Raw genomic sequence first — 20,651 nt, 5'->3', positions numbered from 1 at the left:
ATATGTGCCCAGTGTATGGCACGTCATAATTCGGTCTTAAAGGTTTGTGTTTCGGCCTTAATGGTGTGAATCGCGTCCTAGGACAGATTTTTCTCAAGTGTTGATTTGTTACCAGGTATAGAAAAACTCGAAAGAATCAAAATCTTGACGATGGCAGATCAACGTAATTTAGGTAGGTAGAAATGTTGTTTGTACTTTTAAACGTGGCTTCGCTACTGAACTGCACGGTAACTTTATCAGATTCGCGCATTTTATTTCGCGTTTCAAAAAGTTCCCATATTTATAAATGTTGTCATTTATACCCATTTACTTTAAAAGGAAGGTCAAGACGTCTTTAAATTAATAGCCTCGTTGTTTGGTAATATATTAGTATTTGTTGCATCGTAAATGGGAATATTCAAATTGGTGTTTAATATCAACCATAGGCGTCGATTTAGGGGTGACTGGGGTGACATGTCACTCCTCACAAACCAACAGGGGTGACAATGCATGTGTTGTCACCCCTGGATTTCGTTTAAATTAAAAATTATTGTTAGAAAAACCACATACATTGTACTATGCGTTAAGCTAGTTTTAAACAACCTGTATTATTACCGTCACAATCAGGATAAACACAAGTGTCTCTTTGATTGTTTCCCAACGCAGCAGTTGTTGTGATATAATGGTAAGAATCAGCATTGTTGCGTAATAGATATGTATATCACTTCATAATTACTAAATCTGCAATAGGCTGATTGAAACAAAAATGTGCCGCTTTCAGTAAGGTGGTCCGTAATTGAAGTGTTTAAAACTTAGTTCTACAAAAACATGATTTGATGTAAAAACAAAGTGACACGAAACGGAATTCGCGTCTTTTGCCTATATGTTTAGGGCGATACGACTGACCAAATGTTTTTTTACGTATTTTTAAAACCTGGAAAAGTCACCCTTAATATTTTACAAAACGTTAAAAAAACGACGCCTATGATCTCAACCATTCATTTCGGCATTCGCCCCATATCGAATGCGATTAAATCTCGTGTTAAATTCAATTGTAAATATTCTCACATAATCTTTTAGCTATCACTCCGAATCAATGAATGTTTATTCAGTTTATTGGACTATTTTGTAGCCTGTATCCAATTACACAGGCAACAAATGCAACATCTCAAGTAGTTGAACATTCTAGCCAAGTTACAAACATAACGATTAAGCAGATTGCAAAGTCAATTAATTCTGCGTTTGCCCAAAGCTTTGCAAAGATTTTGCTTCGTTATAAGTTTACATGGGCTGGCCGAACGATTGGTCAAACCACGCCCCATCCCTTGTACAAATTGCATTGAAATGTTTGTGTTAATTTTTTGAACCCGCAAGTCCGACTTGTTTGAAAAACAAAATACTGTAAATATTGTGTTTATTTTCGACACGTATATCTTGGACAAAAACTTTGCCAAAAAAGTAAGACCTTAACAGGGGCACATCGTGGCACCTAGACGGCTCCATTCTCACGTAGGATCTCTATTATAATAAGAGCCGTTTGAATAAACATTGATAATTAAACGTTTGTGGGTGGTAACCGGGTATTTGTGTATTACACTTTTAATGAGATCTGCCCCGCGGCTAAACAAGCGAACAATATTCGCAGTTAATAATATGTTTCGATTCCGACAGAATTAGCTGTTGCCAATGGAGACGCTGAGCAAACTAAGAAAGAAGTTGACCCTTGGGCAATTCCCGAGGACGATGGAGGTTTGTATCACATCGTATCCTCAGGCTGTTAAGTGTTACTGGTCCAGTATATGACTCTATTTATAACTTTATCGACAAATAGCTTCGTCCGTACTTTCGTCAAAATTATTGCGAAACTATGTCCACATTCGTTCGTCTCTGTTGTTTTGTACCCAGTGCAAATTCCTGTGCCTGCCATGCTAGTCCAGTGCCACAATCACCAGTTGCGCAGATGAGACCTTATACAAGTAGTAGAAACAGTCTACAATACTGTCTGAAGCAACCAATGATCATTACGGCTGCATATATATCATTGGCAAACCTTTTCACAATAAATTTCAATTAAAATTGACATATTTTTTCCTTTGTTACTACTGTAACAAACTATTTCTCTTGTTATTATTATTATTATTATATAAATCTAGCAATGGCTAAACAAGGAAATTGCTTTTTTTATGGGCTTGCACCCCCAAACCAAGACCTTCGACACATTCCATACATTTTGATCTGAATTTTCCTAATTTCAGAATTCGAGAAATGGTCGGAAATGAGTCCGAAACGAAGGGTAAGTTTCCTCTCCGTCATCTTCGTTAAGATTGTTCTTGTTCTGGGATGCCTCTACCTGTTCGTCTGTTCACTCAGTCTTATGGGATCTTCCTTTCAGATTCTTGGTACGTTTGTATAACTCAACGAAAAAGGTTTCAAGAATTTAATTAGGGTTACCATCAGGCCAGTGTTTGATTTATTTGAGGACAAAATTTCATTTATTTCAGGAATTTTGCCTGGTTTGGTGGAGTGAATTGAATAATAACCTTCATTTTTTTGGATGGAGGCAAAAACGTCTTTTTTGTGAAAAAAAGAATTGTTTTCTTTTTTCCAAGCGGGTCAGTCCAAAAACGCATTATAATCTGTATTTAATGAAAAACTAAGCACACAAGTCCAAAATGAGCACCCTTCTCAGATATAAGCACGTTTGTATTTTCTAATAAACCGCTCGCAATAATAGGCATAAATCTTAGCAGTAAGCCCGGTATGGTATATTATATCATGCAATAAGAATTATAACTTCAAATACTAAAAACTGAGACTGATTTTAACCCGGAATAGAAATAATAATAAATCCGTTGTACCAGCAGAGTAAAAGACACACACTTTTGTTTAAAGATACCTATGTTTTGATATTGTGTGTGTAGATTGAATGTGTCCGCAGTTAAATGACTTAAAACAACATATTTTTAAACCAAGGACGAAACTATTTTGTGGTGTGTAAACTAAACAGCTTTAACAAGTAACAACACGCACAACATAAAAGAATCCGCAGACAGGGTGTGTATACGCACTGTTTCGACCTGTAAGGTCTCATCAGTGCAGCTGTTGAGTGACACTGCAGCTTTACAATAATATGGCTTTTTTGCACACATAAAAGAATCCATTTTGTTCGTTTGCGCTAACATTACTCCCTGAACTCCCAAACCATTTCACAAGCTTGGTTTTAGTAGTTTAAGCTTCACAGTAAAAGGAAATATAATTATAATACATGGATAAACGTGCTGAGTATAAACCCTGTTTTCCTCATGAAGGCTCCACGTTTTATTAATTTCACTCATTGTTTACAGCTGGAAAGACGGCTGGAGAAATTTTCCGCAACGATTCGATTCTAGGAAACCCGGTAGCTGGGCTCATCATAGGGATCCTGGTGACTGTACTAGTTCAAAGTTCCTCTACGTCAACTTCCATCGTCACAACGATGGTCGGAGCAGGCAGTAAGCTCTGTGACGTAAATTTCATTATATTTGAATGACTTTGGATCAGGAGTCACGATCTTTGTCATTGTGTCTTTAAAATTGCTACGATTTAATCGACCAAAAATTCCAAATGATATTTTGAGCACTGGGTTTTTCCAGAGTGTTTTCAAAGTGGCAACGTTCCTTTCTAAGACCTTGTAGTTTCGTATCTCCGCCTGTAGCAGTGAGGTTTAGTACACGCCCTTTGTCTGGAGTGGGCAAAGTACATGAGGTTTGTGTTTGCTGAAGTCTGCAGATTAGTGAGTCGTGGCGGCACGGCTGCAATTCCATAAATCAGCACTAAAAATATCTTCCTTTGTCAAACATTTGGGCACGTCCAGTAGATTTCAAGGGAAAACTTTAATTACACAACATACAGGCAAATTTACAACAACAAGGGCCTGCCCACAACCGACAGCACGATTTTTAATTTAAGAGAAACTTTTTTGTTGCTCAACTCCGGCATTTTTTGCAGTCATCAAAGTTCACGCTGCAATCCCAATTGTGATGGGAGCCAACATCGGAACTTCGGTGACCAACACAATCGTATCTCTGTCACAATCACTTGATGTTGTGCAGTTCCGCCGGTAAGACCAACGTTAATTTCCGGGAACTACATTTGTCAAAAAAACTATCCACGTTATCAGATATAGAATAAATCACTACATTTTATTGGAAATCAATTTGGATTTATTCAAATATGTTTCATCTTTTTGTGTAAAATTTCAATTATCGGGAAAAGTGGCTGATCCAGCTTGCTGCAATGCTTTGGTTGCGAAGCCAGGGTGAAGTCAAAAATGTAGTTTCAATTATAGGATTAGCTTTTATTTATAATCAATAATATTGTACAGCATACTTACAGGACTGAGATTATAAGTGTTTTGTTTCCAGCCAAACATGAGAAAAACTAAACAAAATTCGCGACCTATTGTATTTTGCAGTGCCTTTGCTGGCGCCACAGTCCATGACATCTTCAACCTTCTATCGGTACTCATTCTTCTGCCTATTGAAGCTGCCTCAGGGATGTTGGAGAAAATGACTGCAGCCATCGTCGCGCCGATTGGGGGAACAGATGTGAAGCCTCCCAAGATCCTGAAGGTTACACAACCTTATGTAGATTTTGTAGAGATAGCCATTGCGTTGTTGGTTTTCCTACTGCATGTTAACTCAACACGGGTGGTGGACGCATCATTTACTCCATGGTTGGCCAGTGAGCATTGGAGTTAACAGAGTAACAATTATTTTAACCGAACCGTACAAGTAATGACAGTTCATTTTCATATAATCAAAATCTCATACCATATTCACAACAACCTTGTTTGGCCCTCGTTCGGTTAACTGACTATTTTTTTCTAAAATACACAAGCTTTCGTGAATACCCCTCGCTTCTTGTGTAAATCTACTGAAAGAATTTCTCTCCAGGTTATTTCATTCCAAAGACTTATATAAGACTGATGCGGCATGTTTATAATGTAACACCAAACAAGCATGAACATTCCTCCAAACTAGAGTTCCTGGAATATTTCATGCGAAAACACAAAAGACTTGTTTTACTATGACAGGTTATCACCGATCCCCTGACGAAAAGAATCGTTCAAGTAAACAAGACTATCATAAAGCTTGTGGCCAAGAACGAAACCGTGAGCGAAAACGCCTCCATGGTCACGGTAAGTCACCACGACTGGGTTGTGCGGACTGCTTTCTTCAGTAATCGTTTAGGGAGTTACGGCAAAGAATAGTTTTATTGTCAAACTTTCTTTGCCGTTTTGAGTGATAACCATTAAGTCTTGGGCGAGCATAGCAACATTTTTGCCCATTCTTTTGATTGTTTGCCCGTGAATGTATTCCAATAATCCCACTCCTTTCCATCCAAGTATCATAAAACTTTTTTCTGCAGGTTATTTGCAAAGATTACAACTCTACACTGGATAAAACTGTAAAGGTTCAATGTAAGTACAAGTTTTAATTTTTTTTTTCTCTTGCGCCATAATGATGTTATGATCCGTTATAGGATCAACAGGAACGTCAAAAACATATAACAGAACGCAAAAAAATTTTGGTTCATCGCTTTGCCAACTCAGGCCTTTCAAATAAGACTGTAAGTTTTCTTCCAGGCAGGACAGACCACTTTCTCTTCGCCGACACCGGTCTTGATGACGGCGGAGTTGGGGCAATTCTTCTCATAATCTCACTTATCCTTCTATGTATCTGTCTCTTGGCCATGGTCAAGTTGCTCCACTCCATGATGAAGGGCAGCATCGCTCGCACCATAAAGAAAGTCATTAATACAGACATCAGGAGACCTTTTAAATGGGTTGCAGGTACAAGCATTCGGTTGTTATTTGTTCAATTACTGTAACCAATAGCTCCTTAACATCGTACATCAAAAATATGAAAAGTTTGAAAGAGTTTATGATATATAGGTATTAAAGGCCTAGTAAACTACAGTGTGTATGTTCATGGTTGTTTGGGAACATGTACGTAAAGGAGCACCGATTGGTTCCTTCAGCGATATACTTACCACTGATTGTTTGAAACAGGGTACCTTGCTATTGTGGTTGGCGCTGGCTTAACGTTCATCGTTCAAAGTAGTTCAGTCTTCACATCCACTATGACGCCGCTTGTTGGAATCGGCGTGATCAGCTTGAAACGAATGTACCCTCTAACACTCGGAGCCAACATTGGGACAACCACGACATCACTACTGGCAGCACTTGCGCAAGACGGCGAAGCGTTAAAAAACACGCTGCAAATCGCCTTTTGTCACTTCTTTTTCAATATCTTCGGCATAGTGATCTGGTATCCCGTTCCCTTTATGAGGAGAATCCCAATCAAGGGAGCTAAAATGCTCGGGAACACGACCGCCAAGTACAGGTGGTTTGCAGTTGTTTACCTCCTTATGGTTTTCTTCATCATCCCGACTACTATCCTTGGTCTTTCCATAGCTCACATCTGGGCTATGGGAGCGGTCATGATATTTGTGGGCGTGATCGCGCTTTTTGTGGTCACAGTAAAGATTTTTCAGGCTTATCTCCCGCAGTTCCTCCCACCCGTCCTTCGAAATTGGAAGTTTTTGCCGCTTCCAATGCGGTCGTTGGCTCCCTACGACAAAGTCTTTAGCATTTGCTGTATCCACTCTAAGATGTGTAGGAAATGCTGCGAAAGATGTGGCACCTACATGGATGAGGATGATAATGAGGTGCACAGTAATCCTGGAGTCAACCAGGAAAAGAGAACGTCCATAGTATGAAGCAATCCATCCCGATAACTCCCAGAAAGTTCACAGTTTTGTAAATGCATATTCATTTTATTGTCACAGAAACTGATGTTGCTTACAGCACATAAGCGAAATCCACTTTTCGAATAATTCTGCTGACATTATTGTTTCTGTAAAACACATACTTATTACAGTAATTTGATGACGCGGATAAAAAGACTATGATGCCTTACCGAGGACCGGATTCTCGCAGAATTAATGTTTTGCTTGATAGAAACGTACCATTGTTGTTTACAAACGTACTATGTTTATAACTTTTTATTTAGCCTACTGATACTACAGGTTAGTGGATTACATGTCCAAATGTCACAAGAAATACTCACGGGTCTGTATTCCGAACCATACAGAATTAATAAATTGAATAAATACTGCATATAGTGTATTTTTAATACCGCCAAAACATGACGTGTTATTGTTGCCTAAGTGTTTATTCTGCTTCTGTATTTTAGTGTGTTTTCCCTGTGTTTTGCCTGCACATTGTAGCGGTGTTTGTTGCATTAAATTTTAACTGCCTGTTTTTCGACTTACTTTTCAGAAAATAGTGTTATCGGTGAAGGTGTGATATGAAGTTTTGAAAAATAGTGAGTTTAAAGTAACAGCCAAAATAACTATATACGCAAGACGCTAAAATACTAATCAATCCACAAAAAGTGTAGAGACAAAATATAAGAGGATATGCCGACCTAATGTCTGAGCACCATTGCTCTAATTATTTTTAATTCATTTGATAATAAATTTGTTTTGCTGTTACTGCGACTTCGAAAGTGTCTATGTTTCGGCTTCTTTCCCGCTTAAACATTTTTGGGAAAATACTCTGGGCTACTTGGCAGGTTTCTCCAGTACGACCGTTTGTATAGGCTACCTATAACTTGTTTCTGCAAAATTTTACAAACCTTTTTGCAAAACTTTATATTTGCAGATTACATTTATTTGTGCAAAATCTAAATACATGTCCATTTCGGTGTGTTATTTTATATCCGTTCTTGTTCACTGAGATTTGCAATGTTGCAGAAAATGCACAAATGTTTGTACAAGAATTTTTTTACCAGATCCACTCCGGTCCACTAAATATTTTTTCTGTTGTTAAAAAATATTAAAAACCACAACAGTGAAAAAAATCTTTGTTGTTTTATGCAGATCTATTGGCTACCGGTAATACAGCCGTTTTGACCTTTTTCAGTTAGATGCCGCCAATACCTATAAGTTGGTATTTAATGATCATAGAAAGACTTTAGCGTTTCTAACTTCGTACAAATATTTTCCGTTGAGCATGACTATGATTTCTTTGAAGGGGAAGTACCATGAGGGACAGTTTATCCACGTTGTCTGAAAAAGAAAACAATTTGACAATTGTTTGTGTTTTTAAATTATATTATATGCTCTAAAAAGTTCGAGTGTTTTGCTCTGAAAACCCAACCACGCATCATGGGTCGTTCATCCAAAGACAAACGTGACATTTATTATCGTTTGGCAAAAGAGGAAGGATGGAGAGCACGAAGCGCCTTCAAACTTTTGCATTTGGACGAGGAATTCAACTTGTTTCATGGAGGTGTTCGAAAAGTTGTAGATTTGTGTGCAGCTCCTGGAAGCTGGAGCCAGGTTTTAACAAGAAAACTAAGGCAAGAAAAATTAAAAGTTCTTTTGGTGGTGTGTAACACATTAGCTGTACAACCAAATTTCCAAAACTTAATTGTACGTGGTGTAATTTGAGGTTTCTACTATTTTGGACAACAATCATCAATTCGTTGCAACCCCTTTCATATTGTTGTCTTGAGTAGCAAAGCAAAGGAAGATGCATTAAATTTATTGGTTAGCAAACCTGAATTTCTTTGCAAACAAGATAAATGTTTAAAAAGCTAGGGAGCGTCCAAATTATTAAAAAAATTTGACTTGATGAATGAGTTAAAGCACTTTTACATTTCACTGGGCTCTCTCCTAAACACCCAGACAGAATTAGATTTTACATAAGATGCTAATTTAATTGTAAATATCAATGTATTTTCCGCAGAAAACCTGACATCAGTGATAATAATGATGCCAAGATAGTGGCAGTTGATTTGCAAGCCATGGCACCGTTACCAGGAGTGATACAAATCCAGGGAGATATAACTAAGGTAAGAAACAGTTATGATTTTAACACTAGGTAACAATCATAAAGTAGTTTAAATATGTGGGCATGAATTATCTCATAGTGTCTTTTGTTTCAAACGAAAATGGAAATAAACATTTGGAAAATTTGCAATATACCCTGTGAAACTGCTGAGCTCCTGTAGCTCAGTTGGTAGAGCACTGGGCCGGGTTAGCCCAGGGTCGTATGTTCAAACCTTACCGGGAGCTTGATTTTTCAGATCTTACGCTGTTTTGTCAGGAAAAGGTGACTGAACCACTCGGCTACAATACCTGAGATGCAAAATCTGTAAACCTGCCTTAATGTAGCTTCTAATATGTTCAGGTTTCGACGGCAGAAAGTATCATTTCTCACTTTGAAGGTGAATCTGCCGATCTAGTAGTGTGTGATGGGGCACCAGATGGTAAATGCATCTATTTGTGTTTTATTATGTGCTTATTTACTTTTCAAAATATATATATGTTGTGATTGGCAGTAATATGTTGTGGTTCCTTAATTAGTAAAAAGTTCCAGTAATAAATTTGTTTCAACCAGCCTTAAATGGTGGTAAATATGCCCAGCAGCCCCAAAACACTTTGTTTAAAATGTAATGAAAACATGTTTTAGTGACTGGATTGCATGATATTGATGAATATATACAAGCTCAGCTTCTTTTGGCAGTAAGTGAAACTTGCATTGTATTGTGTTTTGTAACAGCATAAACTAACGTGCTTATTGTATGATTTCCAGGCACTGAACATCACCACTCATGTACTTAAGAAAGGGGGAACGTTTGTTGCCAAAATCTTCAGAGGTAAAGCACTAAACTCAATTCTACCAAACCCTTGGCAAACTTGTGTGTTTTTCTATTATTAAACTATCATTTAATTTATGGGTGCTTTTTGTGCAGGAAAAGATGTGTCATTGCTTTATGCACAGCTGAGACTATTTTTTGATAAGGTGACCTGCGCTAAACCCAGAAGCTCCAGAAACTCAAGCATTGGTAGGTTCGCGGGTTGACCCTTGCCATCACCATCATAGCTGTGTGTACATTTCTATTGCTAGAAAATTCCAAATGCAAATGCTTGAATGTAGACCATGCTAGTCCTTGAGCATACATGTACATTATGTGACAAATACAGAGAATTTATAAACTAAATTCTCTTGGTTTGGCACTCTTTAGAGAATTTATAGTTCATTATTTTATTTTTACCATTGTAATAGCAAGTATCAACGAATTACAAGTACATGATGTACATAACTCCACAGAGGCGTTTGTTGTGTGTGAGGAATACAATCCACCTGAGGATTACATTCCCAACATGTCAAATCCTTTACTGGACATGGATTATGACCTGTATAACAACCAACTGGAAGGCCCCAACCATGTCATAGCTCCATTCCTAGCCTGTGGTGACTTAAGTGGATATGATTCTGATGTGACTTATCCTTTGCAGGTAGTAATGTGAAAGCGTAAAAATTAAAAGAATGGAAAAATATAATTGAATTAAATAGGAAGATATCCTGGGGATTGTATAGCTGTAGAGAAATGTCTCTTAAATGCCATTTTATTTCTTACTGGTCAATACATCTTATTTCCTCATTAAATGAAATTTTCTGGTGCGAAGTACGTAGTTTTGTTTAATGTTATGAAAAATGTGAAAGCCAAGCTTTTCTAGACCTGTAATAGGGAAAAATAATTCGGCTATAGTAAAGAAATGTTCGATTATAACTGTTTTTCACTTTGCAGCTTGAAGGCGGCAAGGAATACAAATATTTACCGCCCACCCAGGGACCCATAAACCCGCCGTACCAACACGCCTGCCATCTCAAGGCGAACTCGCAACTCGTAACACAACCTAATGACCGCGCGGTGGCAGCATCGAGCACTTTGTCATTGACAGAAAGAGGTGCGACGAAAAATCTGGACGCCGAAAGTAGTTCACATGATAAAACACACGAGCTGTCCAAGCAACTGGAAGCTGTTTCCACAACAGCAAAGACATCTTCTGCAAATGTAAAAGGAGAAAGCTAAATTTTCGTGGATCTGCTGCGCAATTTTTCACATCCATCGTTTGATGTATTTTATGACTGTTGTCACGTCATAAAGGTGTTAAAATACTGAGGTGCGGTACCATAAACAACTGATACTAATTTAACAAAGACGTATGGTTCAGCATAACGTTGCGCCACGCTTATACACAATGACGCCATCGGCAGTTTTTCAAACTGTTCACGCAAGCTCAACCAATTGCTCCCGCCCTGAAATCCACAGCAAAGCTTCTGTAATCGTTTATCCCCTTTTGTTTAAGGTCGTATCGTAATCGCTAAACTTAATAGTCGACTGTGAGAAATTAACGCCCTTTCGTATCCCTCAGTCTCCAGTCTAGTTTGCACCTTGATTACGTCACAAGCAGTCAACAATGACTTAGTGACGCCACAGACGAGCATTATCAAAGTGGCGGTCTGATGTTGTGTGATGTGCGGAGTCTGGCGTCGTCGCCAACAACCCTTGTTTGCATGGGCTGCCCCCAATTTTTGGGATGTCTTAACACTGCGAATAGCTCCGGTTGTTCTGCAAGCCGGACAGTTTGATGTTGCTTCAACATTTACAGAAATTTTACGACAAATGTCAATTTTTTTTACCCTTTCACGAAGTATCAGAATCACCTGACAATCTTATGGATAACAAAGACTTGGTGTCTGCGTTTTTCGACAAGATTTATAAGAAAAGCCATACAGGTCGTTTGTTTTGTTATGATCGTGTTTTTTTTTGATATATGTATTTTGCCCAACATTAGGCATTGTCAGTTTCATTGAAAGAACAACGCGTTTTGAAACAAAATAAAAGCAATGTCTTTAACGGAAAAAGTACACTTTAAGCCTTGGTCACAGCGTTTGCAATATTTGCTTCTAAATGTGGAGAAAGGATCTGGTGGAGAGTACAGATTATAATACAGGTAGATAATAGGACATGCACTTTCGGGAGGGGCGTGACAAAAAATCCGCGTTTATAAGAACTGGGTTAAGGGCTATTATCTTTTTCGACCGTGCAAACTAATTTTTGCAAAACATTTGCCGTGCTTTCGGGAGTTATCAAGTGTCATATTATTTAAAAATCAAATCATTTGGTATATTTCTTATTATGGTGCGTTACACCATGTAAAGATTAGGCGGGAAACAACCGTAACGTAGTGGCGACGAAGTGGGTTTTCACGGAATATATTTCTATTGCGAAAAAGCCCCACGCAAAACGTTATCACATCAAAGTGAATGTTGTTCGCTACAAGGTGTCCGCTTGGTATTGTGTGATTTTACGCATCATAACTGAACGGCATTTTCTCAAAAACAGACGATCCGGCGGCCGCATTGTTCAACTTTTACGAGCGGGCATTGTTGGACGTTCCACTAACGCAAACTTTGTTATTAGAACGCGTCGCATTTGTTTAATTTCGAGTCACGTGATAAGCTAGCGGCGCGGGGGGAAGATTCAAAAGATCTGGCGCGGGATTATTTGATTTCTATCTGTGATAACAAAACACCTGCTTACATCAAATCTGTGCTTGGTTTGAGTATGAAACCATGCAAATTAAGTACATATTGTCAGTTGCTTTTGGCTTCTTTTCATACCTACGCACGCATGTCACACTATGCTTATTTCCGCCCCATTTTAGTGAAACCGTCTTATCTCTTAGGTAGGAAAAACTTGCGGTTAACTATACAAAAAAGAAAAGCCAGATTGCAGTGTTCGAAACGTTTGCTCTGCTGTAAGATTAGCATAGCTCTGGCATCCTATTTCTATTGAAGCGGTGGTTATTTCCGCAAAAAGTAAGCGCAAAATAGGAACGTAAATGGTTTTGAAAATTTTCAACCGCGTGTTACTGAGAAAAATGGTTGTTGAAAAAAACTTCAACGTTTTGCGAGGAATAAATTTTATCTATACGAAGTATGTTGACAATGCGGAAAAAAGCACAAAATATCAAAACGCAACTTAAACAAACAATCCGCAGTCGCTGTAAGCCTTCATCACACCACAACATATCAAAGTAAACCAGCAAACATTTTAGTGGGACATTTCCCGGAAGCGAGACAAACAACGAAGGCCCTTCCTGGCCAAACTTCCCAAGTGTAAACGCCAACAGACCCACAGCGTATATGCTGACGATAAAACAACGATCGATGTAGAAAATCTTTGTCCACGCAGATCACAAATCACTGCGGAGCAATTTGCTGGTAGGTCAATTACGCTTCGTGCAAGCGTCGCTTTGTTTTTTTTTAGCGGAAAGGCGTCGACCATTGGGAGACAAAACAACCGGTCTATTGATGCGATCGTCACACACACTAGCACAGCATGTTCCCATACCATTGACTTTTGTAGATGATTTCGTTGTTGATTTTGACGTCTCATCTCACATTAAAATGAAAAAAAAACACGAAACAACTTTTAAACCAATACTTTCTTGGCATAATTTGTTGTAAATTAATGTATATAGAAGACCGTTTTAGACCTGCAGCAGTGAGAATGAGAATGTGGGGCAGAGTTGAATCGTATTCAGTCTTTTTACTGGAGATATTGATTTATGTTGAGTAAAAAGAAAAGTTATCGTGTGGTATTTACTTTTACCTGTCAACGGTCGACTGTGAGACAACGACTTCAGGAAAACGCATTCACCTTCTTGTTCATATTTGATCCCCGTCCATCGCTACGGCGTCTAACAAATATGTTTTGCGTCCCTAGTTTTAAATCGCGCGTCGCTGTAGTACTATGCTCCCCCCCCCACCACGCGAAAAAGCCGCGTCACGACGCTCGTTTGAGTAAAGTGACGTCACAACGCCGCGGCGTCGTTACCAGCTGGGAAATCGAATTTCGCGCCCCGGCGGTGACATCGCGATGAGCGCGTCGACAAATAAATATATTTATTCTGAAAAGCGTTGGCCCAGACCGATGTTCCTTTGCCCTACCAGGACGCGACGCTACCCGCAACAAGTTGAGGCATTTAAACCGCCGTTAAACAACGAATTCGAAATACAAACCCGGCTATGACAATAGGTGTGATGGATGACAAAGGGTTCGGTTGGGTACAGGTTATAAAGCGATAACGACAATCAGCTACTGTGCCGCTTACACAGTAGACACGACCAGACTTGGACATAAAGGAAATACCTCCATGCCGGGAGGTAAGTCAATGTGGGGAGGGCGAGGAGGGGGCTGGCATTTATCCTCACCAGTGTAGCATAATTATATGTGTTTGCGTATAATGCATCTCCGGCTTAATATTGCAACCACTCGACTGCATCCTGCAGTTCCGTGAAACCCAACTCATAATTAAATTTGACTGTCGCCGTACCTTAATACAGGAAACAAAATTTTTTTCTTTTTCAAAATATTTGTTGGTGGAAGTAGTCTACATGAAAAAAATATCAAAGTTTTCGCCAACTAATTATTTTTCATCGTATTTTATGGGGAAATATAATTTGGGTCAACGACCGCTTATCCGGTTTGAACGCAAGCGTTTTTGTCAACATTAATCCACCATGCGCACTGTCCGTAAAAATAAGCAGGTCGGTAAAATTAAAACTTGATGATTAACTGCAGTTTTTTTTATTTGATGCTTCGGTCCATGAAAACAATTTATCACACAATTCAAGGTGCCAAAACCCCCGAAGGTTTTTGCGCCTTGCCCCATTATTTGTCCACCGTCGAATTCGCATCGCGCGGGCAAAAAGCGTTCAAACAGGCGCCTCCCTCTTCTTTTGTTTCTTTATCCTTTTTGAGCGCAGCAATGAAGAGAAAAAGGAAACAGCGCGGGACCGACGCGGGGAGAAGGTTGGGATGGCGACACGTGATACGATGCGGGGTTTTTATTGGCTGGCGCCACAGCGGGGCATTTAAAACGCCTCATTCAAACCGAAATAAAAACGCGTCCGAGCTGCTTTTCAATTCTTCGTTGGCGGCGTCATCGGTTGAGGATCCCAAGCATTGCCAGGAACGCCATTAAAACAATCAGTCGTGCGTCGTCCCGGTGACCTGAATGTTTATTATCGTCATAGCTTAGTTAGTTCGTGAGGCCCTCGGCCAGTTTTGCCAATCAGTTGCACTTACAGCGCCTTAGGTACGGAGGGATGCAAGCGGAACAAGCAAGGAGGCACACTCAAGAGTAAAGTTAGCAATCAACGCTGAAAAGCCAAATAGTCCCGCGTTGATTGAAATTCCTTGACACGTTGGCGCTCAGAAAAGTCCAACGAGACGACTAAAAATATTACGGCTCGTCAGTTGAAGTTGTCCCAACCTGAGGTAAGGTGCTTGCCTTTCTGAAACCTGTCATGACTAGAAAATTAAGTTCTGTTAAGCATAAACAATTTCTTAACTGTCTTTTTACAATTGTTTTCAGTCTACAATAACTGATCTCTGTTTATTTCCACAGACCCTACTTTAACTCTACAACAATTAACAAAAGTGGAGAAATGGCAACAAACAGCCTCACCAACCGTACCAACCAACAGACACATGGAGAACTTCGCCAAAAACAGTTCAATGTGACCAACGGACCAAAGAGCCAAAGCAATGTTCCACAAAGAGCTGTCCTTGGTGCTATCAACCAGAACACTTCATCGGGAAGAGTACAGCCATTTAGAGCAGCCAAACAGGTTTGTTTTTATTCCTACAGTCTTAAGTCTGTAAACAATAGCGATAAATTTAAACATTTTGTGTTGTTACAGAACGGTACCACTCATGGATTTTTTAGTGCTGCAACTGCCCCATGTAACGCCCCCAAATCTTCTCAAGCCTTTACGGTATGCATATAAATTTACTTGAAAATTGTAATTCTCTGTACATAGTGTCTTAAGTGAGATGTGTTTATGAAAAGATATTTGATGAGACATCGAAAGATGTTAAAGCAGCCAAGACTGAAACAGTACCATCCATTGCTTCCTCGTCACAATTACACCCTGCTCTCACAACACTACCATCATTCCGTGTTCCCCTTTCCACCGTGAGCATAAATGATGTGTCCATCAGATCTGCAGGTAATTTTTCGGCGTTAAACTTCTAAATCGATAATACTTTATGAAGTAAGGTAAATAATAGTGGAAAATTTGTTTTTTTGTTTTCTTTTAAGATTCCCCCATGGTCTTGGATACAGCAGATGATGAGAGGCTCAATATCTTCGACATAGATGCCGATGCTGGTGTTTATGGGTTGTCTGAATATGCCACAGAGATTTTCCAACATTTGAGACAAGCAGAGGTTTGTAGATAAACAATTAGGCATGGCATCATAAACTGTAATTAGACACTATGCTTGTATAGGAAAAGTTTTAGTTGTGGCTTGACAGTAATAATTTATTCTTTCTTACAGCAATTGCACAGACCAAAAACGAATTATATGAGAAAGCAACAAGACATCACTTCTGGAATGAGAGCCATACTTGTGGACTGGCTGGTAGAGGTTGCTGACGAGTACAAACTTCATACAGAGACCACCCATCTTGCAGTCAACTACATTGACAGATTCTTGTCACAGATGGCTGTTTTGAGAGGAAAACTTCAGCTTGTTGGAGCTGCAGCTATGTTCCTCGCTGCGTAAGTTCATGGCAGTGCAGAACTGCTTTTTTTACCCTTCCAACATCCTTTTCATCAACCTTCATGACATATTTGTTACTACCTCAGATAGTTCAGCTTGGTGTATGTACAGCTGTAGGACAATACCTGTTATCTTCTGGTCTCAAACTAAAATGTTGCATATATTCATGTTCACAGGAAATTTGAAGAGATTTACCCCCCAGATGTTGGTGAATTTGTGTACATCACTGATGACACTTACACTAAACGACAAGTCCTTCGTATGGAACATCTCATTTTGAAAGTTCTCAATTTCGATGTAGCTGTCCCAACATCCAATCAGTTCCTCAAACGATTTCTTAAGGCTGCAGGCGCAGACAAAAAGACCGAATTCCTTGCACAAGTAAGATCTAAGGAACGCTGTTTCATAGTTTATTTTTCTAACACAAATTTTTATTAGTATTTGTGTGAACTGGCTTTGGTGGAATTTGACTGCATACAATACCTCCCATCTATGATGGCTTCTTCTGCAGTTTGTCTTGCAAGTTACATAGTCAGCGGGAAAGTTTGGGTAAGTTGTGCACATCAACAGGATGCGCGTGGCAGGCAAGAATGAAATAAATGCATTCTTTTTTACTGCTACTGTACTATCCTGCTTTGTGATCAAGTTTGAACGTAGCAATATTGTTTTCTAGGACGAAACTATGGAACATTACATGGAATACGAGCTCCAGGAGCTGATGCCCTGCATCAAGCGCTTGAGTGAAATATTCAGCAACGCCGAGAAACACCCCCAACAAGCCCTGCGGGAGAAATACAAGGACGCAAAGTACGACTGCGTGTCGAAAATCACGCCGCCAGCATCTTACCCCTTCGACGCAATGGAGGCCGACTCCACAGAATAATGAAGCTAAGGTTGAAAGTTTAAAAAATGCACAAGATACCAAAAGTTCAGTATACAATCCAAACAGTCGTCGGAACAAGAGGTTCGGTCTTGGTCTGGTCCGAAATTGAACAGAAATTTTGGTCTTATCGCCTCACATGCGTCACAAACAGGGCTGTTTTAAAGTCTTTCTGAAGCTTCAAACGCGCTACTCCACACTGCCAACTCCATTTTACTAGAGTGTTTTTAGCCCAAAGTTGTGCAACCAATTCCGCCGTTTTAACGAATTTTATAGCGAGTTTTATTTGAGCGGTCTTTCGTGATTGTGACCTTTTAACTGTGATTTGAATGTTCGTTGCTTAGATGCAAAACCCAACTACCGTAATTGTTTGTCCTAATGTCCGTTGAGAATTTTCTATGTCCAAATCAAGCCACTAGTAATTGTTAAATCGTGGCGTCGCTGCGAAACCTTATTTTTCAAATTTTATTGTGACATCGCAAATTATCATGGTTGCCACGTCACTATCTATTAATAATAACTTCCAAATTGTCAAGTGCCCCCCAGCGTATGGGGTGTGAAGTTGTTGCTTTTTCTATTTCAGGGCGTTCTGGTTATTTTTTTTATTTATCCTTTTCGTTCTGTTACTTTTACTCGGTTGGGCGTTCGCTTCTCGGATTTTAAACGCGTTCCGGCAAAGTGGAATTGAAAGTTAATAAACCCACTTCACGAATGCTACGGCAAGTGTGTTGCATCAATTCGGGGCTGTTCCAAAGTGAATGCCAGACTGCACAGGCAGGGGATTAGTGGAACACAATTATTTCCACAAACTTAGAGCTATCTTTAGCTTTGGCGTAACCTATATAAAGGTGTAATTAGAATGACTGATCCTCTCAGTCAAATCTCACAGATCAACATAGGTGGTTACCAATAAATTGTAAAAAAATGTTCAATATTTGGTGGAAACTTACGCATAGACACTTTTCCTCAAACATTGTTTCGGTCTTACGACGCTCTGTGGTACGTTTAAGTTTTCCAGGTGGTTTGCGAGAACATTGGTGTAGATAACCTTAATACTTAGGGAGGAATTGCTTCTAAAGTTTTTTTCCCCCAAAAAACGCACCTTCCTTTTCAGTTACTTAGGCATTGGATTGTAATACCTCTCGCCAAGACACTGATTCCTATTTGGTTTTAAACTTCAGCAAACAACAACTTGCACTTTTTCGTATAATTTTTATTGAAAGTGGATTACGACCACTATTCGCGACCCATGAGCTTTTGACGAGCCATCTTCTTCTTCGAAACCTTCTTTTTCTTTTGCTCTTCCTCTACCTTTGGAACGATTTGTTCTTTTTCGGTGAGGATCATTTCAATGTGACAGGGGGAGCTCATGTAGGGATTAATACGACCGTGGGCTCTGCATAATAAACATAATGTTACAATACATGAAGACATCATTTTGTAAAAATTAATTTATACACTTGTTTATTATCTAGTGCTATTCACAACTTTTCTGTTCTGGGATACTTTTTTGTGAGGAAAATTTCTTTTAGACCCTATTTTGATTAGGAATTTTTAGTCTAACTAAAAGTGTGAAATACTGTAATGACTCCATAAGAAGCCATCTTGTTTTTTGATCCCAAATGTGGTCTTGTAGAACCCCCAATCGAAGTAACATTGAAGAATAACTTTGCACAGAACTTAATGTGGCAAAACTCACCACTTTCAAAATGCAGTCCAATTAATGGAATTGAGAATATGCTGCCGATCAACAGCAATTCAGCAAGGTTTTGATATTTAACTTAATATTCTAAAGCAACCTTAATAATGCAGCACTGGGGCTGTACAAGGCTAATTTAGGTGTTTAAAAACAGCAACCATAAACGCAAGCGACATGAAGAAAACTTTGTTTAAGTGATTGGAGACTGGTGAAAGTCATGAAGCTTTGCACCAGAACTATGACACTTCGATAATCTGGGCTGCAATAGTTAACATGCAAGTACACACCAAGCCATAAGACATGACACAGTGTGTACCACAACAACTTACATGCTGGCATAAACACATACAGCCCATGTGCAAATCAATATAGAATATAACTAATATCAGTTTAACTAAACAGCTTCTTCCAGTTCATATTTAAAAGAATATTTTCATTACGATTTTTTAATAGTAATGAAACTCTTTGGCATGGAATTATATATTAAAACAGCATAAAACAGTTCTGGGTATACCTGTACGTTCGTCGCCTCATTTTAGCAGCAGCATTAACCTGAATATGATCAATGACAAGAGAATCGACATCAAGTCCCTTGAGGTCAGCATTGCTCTCAGCGTTTTTCAGCATTTGCAACAAGAAGGTGGCACTCTTCTTCGGCCATCTTCCCTAAAATTGTTTGTCACAGTGTAAGCAAAGCAGTTTCTCCATGTGGCAGCAACTAACAATAACTTGATAGGTGCCAAAGGGTTGGTAAAAAAGGGACATAGTATTTGTATTGTACAATAAAATAACCAATTTGTGCAGCAAATAAGGAACTTGATTCGTCCTTTGCCCAAGTTACAAACTTTCCAACCTGGTATTAAGTATCAATATTGGAGGTAAAATGATTCCCAGAATATATTTACAAATAATGCCAAAATACTAAATCGTTGGCCTGGGGCCTAGTGTACAATTCTTGTATCCAACTATGTTGTAGAAATGTGAAAAACTACGAGACCACAAAGGAGTAAGTTATGACATCACACCAAAAATGACGTCACACTATACCCCAGATATATCGTATGTAAACAAGCAAGCACCTGCGTGGCTTTAAACTCCTTTGCTTGCGCGCAACGACCAATGCCGCCATTGAAACGCCTGAATGGAATACATCTCTTCATGGCAACAACATCTTTCAGATACTGGGTGGCCTTGCGGATGTGCAAACCTTTGATGGCTTGAGCTGTTTCCCTGGTGTTCTTGAAATGAACACGAAGGTCTGAACCGCGTGCCTTGCAAGACTTTGCCGGATTTTCTGGCTCTATGGAATATCTGGTCATCTTTCTGTAGAATCGCCCGGACCGCTATTACGGTTTGCTTGCGCAAATGGCGATTAAAAAGGATTGATTTTCCTCAAAAAATGCAAACAACCACTCGGTGACTCGAAGTCACGAAAAGGCTTGATCAGCCACACATGTGTTTCACAACGGTTCAGGACACAAATTTGGAAAATGTAAAATCATGAAAAATCTTTAGAACAAAAAGAAAAAAATACAATTTTTTTGTATTGAATAATTTTTGCATTAGAATAAAATTTTAACACATTAGAGTTTGATTGAGATATAAAATGGTT

At 39.1% G+C, this 20,651-nt stretch overlaps 4 protein-coding genes across 4 annotated transcripts; 3 read left to right on the top strand and 1 right to left on the bottom strand.

The window, feature by feature from the left end:
* Window positions 1–119: 119 nt before the first annotated feature.
* On the top strand, window positions 120–7,248 carry LOC145910636 (sodium-dependent phosphate transport protein 2B-like). The gene is made up of 10 exons (XM_082997826.1): window positions 120–172; window positions 1,651–1,728; window positions 2,235–2,378; window positions 3,324–3,470; window positions 3,967–4,078; window positions 4,433–4,589; window positions 5,054–5,158; window positions 5,389–5,440; window positions 5,606–5,812; window positions 6,032–7,248. The coding sequence occupies exons 1-10, from the start codon at window positions 151–153 to the stop codon at window positions 6,739–6,741; spliced, it is 1,734 nt and encodes a 577-aa protein (XP_082853952.1). The 5' UTR covers window positions 120–150; the 3' UTR covers window positions 6,742–7,248.
* An 858-nt stretch (window positions 7,249–8,106) lies between these two features.
* Window positions 8,107–11,695, top strand: LOC145911058 (tRNA (cytidine(32)/guanosine(34)-2'-O)-methyltransferase-like). The gene is made up of 8 exons (XM_082998300.1): window positions 8,107–8,387; window positions 8,777–8,882; window positions 9,221–9,299; window positions 9,503–9,555; window positions 9,626–9,689; window positions 9,786–9,878; window positions 10,145–10,332; window positions 10,626–11,695. The coding sequence occupies exons 1-8, from the start codon at window positions 8,194–8,196 to the stop codon at window positions 10,908–10,910; spliced, it is 1,062 nt and encodes a 353-aa protein (XP_082854426.1). The 5' UTR covers window positions 8,107–8,193; the 3' UTR covers window positions 10,911–11,695.
* A 3,130-nt stretch (window positions 11,696–14,825) lies between these two features.
* On the top strand, window positions 14,826–18,038 carry LOC145910783 (G2/mitotic-specific cyclin-A-like). Its single transcript, XM_082997987.1, has 9 exons — window positions 14,826–15,170; window positions 15,301–15,523; window positions 15,596–15,670; window positions 15,745–15,904; window positions 15,997–16,124; window positions 16,236–16,459; window positions 16,637–16,841; window positions 16,899–17,009; window positions 17,134–18,038. The coding sequence occupies exons 2-9, from the start codon at window positions 15,341–15,343 to the stop codon at window positions 17,341–17,343; spliced, it is 1,296 nt and encodes a 431-aa protein (XP_082854113.1). The 5' UTR covers window positions 14,826–15,170; window positions 15,301–15,340; the 3' UTR covers window positions 17,344–18,038.
* Window positions 18,039–18,532: 494 nt separating this feature from the next.
* On the bottom strand, window positions 18,533–20,492 carry LOC145910769 (large ribosomal subunit protein uL22-like). The gene is made up of 3 exons (XM_082997974.1): window positions 20,119–20,492; window positions 19,554–19,705; window positions 18,533–18,736 (listed from the first exon to the last, which is right to left on the bottom strand). Exons 1-3 carry the CDS (start codon window positions 20,356–20,358, stop codon window positions 18,577–18,579), a joined length of 552 nt encoding a protein of 183 aa, XP_082854100.1. The 5' UTR covers window positions 20,359–20,492; the 3' UTR covers window positions 18,533–18,576.
* Window positions 20,493–20,651: the final 159 nt, after the last annotated feature.

Source organism: Ascidia mentula, chromosome 8 (assembly GCF_947561715.1).
Source record: "Ascidia mentula chromosome 8, kaAscMent1.1, whole genome shotgun sequence".
Lineage (NCBI taxonomy): Eukaryota > Metazoa > Chordata > Ascidiacea > Phlebobranchia > Ascidiidae > Ascidia > Ascidia mentula.
The sequence above is the reverse complement of the archived record's forward strand: the minus strand, read 5'-3'. Positions and strand labels throughout refer to the sequence as shown.